The sequence below is a fragment of the Taurulus bubalis genome (genome assembly GCF_910589615.1).
Source record: "Taurulus bubalis genome assembly, chromosome: 5".
Lineage (NCBI taxonomy): Eukaryota > Metazoa > Chordata > Actinopteri > Perciformes > Cottidae > Taurulus > Taurulus bubalis.
The window spans coordinates 26688575-26696739 of NC_136593.1; the positions used below are offsets into that span (position 1 = coordinate 26688575).

At 45.5% G+C, this 8165-nt stretch overlaps 1 protein-coding gene across 1 annotated transcript; it reads left to right on the forward strand.

Moving 5' to 3' along the window:
• Positions 1 to 3593: 3593 nt before the first annotated feature.
• Positions 3594 to 7534, forward strand: fmoda (fibromodulin a; the record flags this gene model as incomplete). Its single annotated transcript, XM_079218965.1, has 6 exons — positions 3594 to 3629; positions 4308 to 4697; positions 6162 to 6284; positions 6392 to 6532; positions 6615 to 6882; positions 7383 to 7534. The coding sequence occupies exons 2-6, from the start codon at positions 4338 to 4340 to the stop codon at positions 7532 to 7534; spliced, it is 1044 nt and encodes a 347-aa protein (XP_079075091.1). The 5' UTR covers positions 3594 to 3629; positions 4308 to 4337.
• Positions 7535 to 8165: the final 631 nt, after the last annotated feature.

The window sequence follows — 8165 nt, forward strand, 5'->3', positions numbered from 1 at the left end:
GGGATAAATGGCTTGATTCTCTGTTGTTTGCAGTGCGGGAGGTTCCTCAGGCCTCCACGGTATTTTCTCCCTTTGAACTGCTGTTCGGCAGGACCCCACGGGGGGTGCTCGACCTGATTAAGGAAAACTGGGAGGAAGGTCCGAGCACCAGTAAGAATGAAATTCAATACGTCCTGGACCTGCGAGCAAAACTCCACACACTGGGTCAGATGTCACGTGAGAATTTGCTCCAGGCCCAGGAGCGTCAAAAACGGCTGTACGACAGAGGAGCCAGGCTGAGACAATTCACACCGGGAGAAAAGGTACTTGTATTGCTTCCTACGTCCAGCTCTAAACTCCTCGCCAAGTGGCAAGGGCCCTTTGTGGTCACACGGAGAGTGGGGGATGTTGACTATGAGGTGGTGCGTTCTGACAGGGGCGGAGCTACACAGATCTACCACCTCAACCTCCTGAAAGCATGGAGAGAGGCGGAGTCTGTCTCTCTGGTGTCTGCGGTTTCTGAGAGAGAGGAGCTGGGGCCTGAGGTCCCAAAATCCACCAATCCGGCCTCGCTCCTTTGTGAAGACCATCTCTCCGGGACCCAGAGAACAGACATTGCCCAGTTGCAAGATCAGTTTGCTGACGTGTTCTCTCTTCTGCCAGGACGCACAAACCTCATCTCGCACCAGATTGAGACTCCTCCGGGCGTGATGGTGCGGTTACGACCATACAGGTTACCTGAACACAAACGAAAAGTGGTTCAGAGGGAATTGGCTGCCATGCTGGAGATGGGGGTAATAGAAGAGTCCAACAGTGCCTGGTCTAGCCCCATTGTTCTTGTGGTCAAGAAGGATGGGTCTATACGGTTCTGCGTGGACTATCGCAGGGTGAATGATGTGTCACGTTTTGATGCGTACCCAATGCCCCGGGTCGACGAGCTCCTGGACCGACTGGGCACTGCGCGTTTCTTTACGACACTGGATTTGACCAAGGGCTACTGGCAGATTCCTCTGTCGCCAGAGTCCAAGGAAAAAACGGCTTTCTCCACTCCGTTTGGTTTATACCAATTCACCACGCTTCCCTTCGGGTTGTTCGGTGCCCCGTCCACCTTTCAGCGCCTCATGGACCGGGTGCTGCGTCCGCACGCTGCATATGCGGCCGCCTACTTGGATGATGTGATCATCCACAGCACCACCTGGGCGGAGCATGTGCAGCGGGTGGGCGCGGTGCTGGAGTCCCTGAGGCAGGCCGGGCTCACCGCCAACCAAGTGTGCAGTTGGACGGAGGGAGGTACGGTATCTGGGGTACCACTTGGCCGGCGGGCATGTGCGCCCTCAGGTGGACAAGACCGCTGCAATCGCGGCCTGCCCGCGGCCCAAGACTAAAAAAGAGGTGAGGCAGTTTCTGGGGCTAGCGGGTTATTACAGGCGCTTCATCCCGAACTTCGCAGACCTGACCAGCCCCTTGACTGACCTGACCCGGAAAGGTGCCTCAGATCCGGTCCAGTGGACAGAGCGGTGCCAGTTGGCGTTTGAGGAGGTAAAACAGGCTCTCTGTGGGGAGCCGCTCCTTCACACACCTAACTTCTCTCTTCCCTTTACTCTGCAGACTGATGCGTCGAACAGAGGGCTGGGGGCCGTTTTGTCCCAGCAGGTAGAGGGGGTTGACCGCCCGGTCCTCTACATCAGCCGGAAGCTATCCGAGAGGGAGGCCAGGCACAGCACGGTAGAGAAGGAGTGCCTGGCCATCCGGTGGGCGGTCGACTCCCTGCGCTACTACCTCCTGGGGCGCTCTTTCACCCTCTGGTCGGACCACGCCCCACTCCAGTGGCTACACCGCATGAAAGATACCAACGCCCGGATTACTCGGTGGTATCTGGCTTTACAGCCTTTTAATTTCAAGGTGATCCATAGGCCGGGGACGCAGATGGTTGTGGCTGACTTCCTCTCCCGCTCTCACGGGGGGAGGGGGAGTAGGTTAGGCCGGATGAGGCCCCGGCCTAAGACGGGCGGTGGAGGTATGTGGTGGCAGGGGCGTGGTTAGCGTAGCTGGAGAGGGGGGAGGGGAGAAGCGACTCAGGGAACAGGTGTCGGGATGAGACCTAAGTGGCCTCAGCTGGAGCAGGTTGTGGGTCTTGCCTACATAAGCCATGAGAGGCACAGTCTGCGTGAGAGGCATGTGACAATAAAACAGTTACCTACGCAATCCCACGTGTGCTGTCTCATTGGTGCTGGGGGGGGGAACCCGAGGAAGTAGCAGGATCGTGTTACAACCAGATACGGACATGTAGCAACATATTCATCCATTTATACTTCTGCAGAAAAGATTGTGTCGAGCTTCTGCAGAGCAGCGGCGTGCAACTCCTGAAAGGTGTGACAGAGTTTTACGATCAGTTGCACCACTAATTGGTATTGATCATCAAATCTAACTCTCAGAAAGAAAGTGGCAGGTCCAGATCAGAGACGTAGGGCTCTTCCTTGTGCTTTGGTAAACTCAACTAGTGTTTGTTTACACATTTGATGTGCCAACTTCACGGCCACAGGCCTTTCCTTGTGTATTGCACTACAGAGGATGAAACCTGCAGAAGATGCATTGGTGGTGAAAATATATTTTAACTACTGCTTTTGTTCAACCATCAGAATGTCATTTTTCTCACAAAATATCCCATGTGTTGAAAACTAACATCATTTTTATTTTTAAAACAGACAGACCATTCTCCTTTGCAAATATGTCGAGCTTTCTATTAAACAATCACACTACCCTTCCCTTCTCACCTCGTAAAAAGGAGTTCCACAAAAACAAGATACAGAGATGGAGAGAGGAAAAAAGGGATAACCCTTTTTCAGATGGAGATGCGTCAGAGAAAAGATGCAAAGGCAGGAAGAGGCATGCACAAGACCTACACACTTTCACACATGTTTTCATTTAACCCTTTACAAGATGTACTGTTGTTGGAGAGGAATGGAGAGAGTTAGATCCCCCTGATACACAACTTTGTCTCTGGCATAGAGATGTTTGCTAAGTAGGCGGAAGAGGGTTTGGATATATTATTTTCTTACCATCATGTAGAAAGCTAGAAACTATTTTCTTTGCATAGTATTATTGTGATTGTAGTAATTTTGTATAGTGAAGTATATTACGACAAATGTAATATTAATCATGACATGACCCTTTACAGACACCTTTCACACTGTCAAGCATGTTGCCATGGAAATAGATTGACTACTATTTACCAAAAAACGCATAATGCACAGTAACAATTCATCACACTGGTGAAACCAAATTACACATGCACACACACTCAGGTGCAGTAACAACACTAGACGGTGTTGCAAAGGTGCAAATGTTAAATATTGAAGAAATAACGGGGTTCAGCATGAAAGCGACTGAATGTGCTCACATTTGTGGAAAAAGAGGTGCTATAGTGGGGTGTGGGATGTGCTGGGCCATGACTGAGCAAACAAAATGGGGTGCAGGCGGGTGGAAAGAACCAGTAAAGGAACAGAAAGAGGGGTGGAGAGGGGGGCAGAACATAACGGAGAACAGGGAGGGGAGGAACATTTCTTTACAAAGTGTTTGTCAGTAGTCCCCTTCAGTCCTGAGCACACTGTGAGAAAGAGGGGACGAGGAGGGCGATCCTCTGTGATCAGGTAGGTGTGTGTGTGTGTGTGTGTGTGTGTGTGTGTGTGTGTGTGTGTGTGTGTGTGTGTGTGTGTGTGTGTGTGTAGGCCTACATGCATGTGTGTGAACATGTGTCTCTCTGTCTGTCTGGCTCTGTGGTATTTATCTACGAAACCGTATAGGAGATGAATAAACATTTGATGATAAAGTCATATTTTAGTTTGAGTTGTTTTTCGTTTGTTAATCAGAGGGTAATTATTGGATATTCTCCAACAATTTTGGGGCTGCAGTGAGAACCATGAACAAAGCTGGCATTCATGGCTAGTTTGTTTCTTTTTTTAATGCTTCCTCTCTGGATTCCCTGTGGATTAAGACCCCCAAGAATGTACCTCTCTGCAGTCAGTTACAGTCAGTAAGCTGCACAGTACCTTTGGCTGGTCATCTAGCATCTTTTTCTTTAAAGATTTGATTTTAAAAAGTTCATTTGTATGACTTTTTAATGGCTAAATTAACATTTCATTCATCTATTTATGCAAACCCAGTACCTCAGCCCACATTTTATAAGAGAGAAACGACACAAGAACAGTCAGTTTGCTCTGAGCTGTATATGTTTCAAAATGAACAGTCGATGTAGCCCAAATAACAAAGTGAGAATTCATTCATGTATATTGTGTGCTGCTTTGTGTCTTTGTCTTTGTCTCTGTTAGACTACGGTGAACATTTGTGCGACTGTGACCATGCGTGTGGTGATTGGCTTCCTCTTGTCTGCCCTGCTGCCACTCTCCTGCTCCCATGCACCGGACCCATTGGCCTGGCTGTACGGCCCGCGGAGCCTACGATTTGGCTCCCTGCAGGCAGACACCACGGGAGGGGAATGTCCAGAGGAGTGTGACTGCCCACCCTCCTTCCCAGTCGCCATGTACTGTGATGGGCGGGGCCTGACAGCCATGCCAACCATCCCCTCCCGCATGAAATACTTATACCTCCAAAACAATGCCATCACAGCTGTGTCCGACTCAGCTCTAGTAAATGCAACCAATCTGGTGTGGCTCATGATGCACTACAACCAGCTGACATCTGACGCCATTGGCAAGAAGGTAAACCTACATCTGGTCTCAGTCAGATCCAGCCACACATGTGGGCTCAGAGCATGAAACGCTAATGCCGGTCTAAATGGTTGTCAGATGGCTAGCAGGTGGCTAATTAAGTTTAATGTTACAAAGAGAAAAGTTATGATTATATTGCTACATGTGTAATGTAACATAAGGACATGATCTAAGTTTAAAGTCCAACTGAATTCATTTAAATGTGTGTTATTCCTTTTTATTAAGTAAATCCAAATGCTTGAAAAAAAGAGAAAAAAGAAAAAGAGAAAGAATTCAAACACAAGACACCAAACAGGAGACATTTATGTGAAATCCATCGTAATACCTTTATTTAGTTACATGTTTCCATACAGCCAATAACATGTTTGCATAACATTAAGCAGATGGGTATCACCGGTGGTGTACACAATCCCTTCCTATTACTTTATAGTGCACTACATTAACTGTAGGCCATTTTATTTGAGTGTCCGGATGTGTAAATTGATTTCCCTTATAGTGCAAGGGCTCAACAGTCAGGGTTGTTATTGGCAACCAACTCTTGGCCTTTGATTGCCACAGTGGTAACCATATTTGTACATGTAAAAAATAGGGAAAGCAAACAGCAAAACAACTAAAATAAATACAATTTTAATATTAGTTGTATTAATGATGTTTTAAATATTGCTGTTATAATCAGAATTCAAACAAGACAATGCTGCACAGGACCACGCTGCACATGCATTGGTGAATTTACTCACAGACATCTGTTTGAGAGACAATGGGGTAGCACATTTTTGACTGTGGCATGAAAAGTTTGACAAACCTGTCAACGTTTCAAACAAATGTGAAATCTGATTTAACGGACAAAGAACCAGATAAACCCCAACAAAAAAAAAAGAAAAGAAAATGTCTGAAGACTTGGGAGACGAAGTATCCCAGAATCTATGAGCTGGATGGAAAATCCTACTGCAAAGAGTGTAAGACACCTTAATAAAAGAGCCCGTCCCACAGAACCACAAGTATCACATGAAGAGGTGAAGGCTGCAGAGCTGGCAAGAGTATCATTAATACGCTGAGGTATAACTGCACAGTATCTTGATTTCTAAAAAGTTCAAGGTGTCTTAAAACTATATTTTCAGTTTCAGCAACCAAAAGCCGATGCCTGCTTCCAGCCTGGCAACCTCTTAAACCCTGAGTGCCCTCAACGTTCCACAATGGAATAAAACAGTAGTGTCCATTGCATGTGAACTACTTCTTGCAGCAGCTGGCAGGCTGAGCCGTCAAAGCCTGATTCAGATTTTTTTTTTTTTATACATTTTAATAACAAAATAAATATTAACAATGAATTTAAAATAACACTGGCACTGTTCCTGACTGCAAAAATGAATAGTTGAATGTGATTTTAGTTGGACTTTTTAACGCTGATGAGCTACAATGTGGATGCTGGTGTTGTTCATTCTCTAAATCATTTTGCAGGCATTTCAACAGGTGAATGGACTAAAGCGTTTATATCTGCAACACAACAATTTGACTGCCTTTCCTCCAAACCTGCCTCGTACCCTGCAAGACCTGAGAATCAACCACAACAAGATTGAAAAGGTAATGTTTGCACAGTTTTGATATTCATTCATCTCTGTTCTCTTTTAATATTTTGACCATACGTCACAGACATGAGACTTGAGAATTATGTCTACGGTTGCCTATAGGTAACACCTGCAGACCTGGAGGGAATGGATAACCTCACTATTCTGTATCTCCACGACAACGCTGTCACAGACATGGGCATGTCACTGAAGGCACTCAAATCCCTCACATTGCTGGAGATCAGTGGCAACAAGTTGACAAAGGTAATTGTATTTGTGTGTTTGTGAATGTCTCATGAAGTGAATCTGCAATCCTATCACAATATTTTCTTTAAACTGATCCCAGGTCCCAGAGGCTCTCCCCGAACATCTGCACCAGCTCTACCTGGAGTTCAACTCCATTGATTCTCTACCAGAGGGTTTCCTGGGCCAGTTCACTCAGCTGCAGTACATCAGGATGGCCCACAATCAGCTGACAGACAAGGGAATCCCTGCCAACACCTTCAATGTGACTGGGCTGGTGGAGCTGGACCTGAGCTTCAATAAACTGGAGCGGATCCCTCCAGTGAGCACCACACTGCAGCATCTCTATCTGCAAGCCAACCAGATCAAAGGTAAAGTGCATTCAAGTGCTTTTTTAAACGTTTGTGTAGCCTACACACGTCTTTAAAAAAGCCTGAAAACAATTATCAATCAGCTTTTTTCTATGAACAATTGAGTTCTGAACAAAACAGCTTTGGTATGTGCTCCTCACAGTGGTGCACAGAAAAATGCTTCTGTGCACCAATAAGGGTTGAGCAACAGTTGAAAATAAAACAGTTGTGGAGTTGTTTACGGATGTTTCCACTCCGCTGTTAATCACATGTGATTGAACCACACACACAGTACTGATGAAGGAGATTTTAAAAACAAAAAAACGAAGAATGTTTTTCTACCAAAACTTTAAATACCTTTTTAGTCATGAATACATCTAATATTATGGCAAACATAATTTGGACCACTTGTAGCTGCAGTTTCATTTCTTACTGATATATTGTGTATATGCTGAGATGTTGCTGAGTACTTCGGGAAGACACAAATACATTATTTACCACCTCCCCATCTGCCCCATTAGAGTTCACTCTGGGTAGTTTCTGCAGCGTTGTGGATGTGACCAACTTCTCCAACCTCCGGACGCTGCGACTGGATGGGAATGAGATCAGTCGCCAGGACATCCCTACAGAGTCAACCCTCTGCTTGCGCCTGACTTCCAGCATTGAGGTCTAACTGTGCTAATGAAACGTGGCACTCTGCTCACAAAAGCATATATATATATATATATATATATATATATATATATATATATATATATATATATATATATATATATATATATACAGCTGCTTTTGTGAGCAGAGTATATACATAACCAATATCGAACAGCAAGTGGCAGCAATTGTTACTACAAGATTCATTATTCACATTATAGTGAAAGCAAAGGTTGTCATATGTGGTTGTTTACATGACAGCAGCTTTACAGCAATTGGAGAAGTTGTATTGCAGATATTTCACATTTCACAGGGCATTTTATTTTGAAAAAACAAACAAGTTAAACTGGACGAATGGCCACGTCTTGCTTTACTTGATTAAAGCAACTACAAGGAACGTTTACTTTGTGCAGATTTTGCCGGTCCCTGTAGACTTAAGTTCTAAGCACTTGAGGCCATTCAGAAAAACATCTAATTTTACTGCAACAGGGTCTGAATCCGACTGAATCAAGAATCCGACCCGGTAGAGCCGATGATAGGCATTATCGGTGCAAAATCCGAGATTGGGGCATTTCGACTGCCTCTCGACGGCCAGCCGGCGGTTCACAGCTAACGGTGCTAACAGCGCTAACAGTGCAAACAATGGCAAA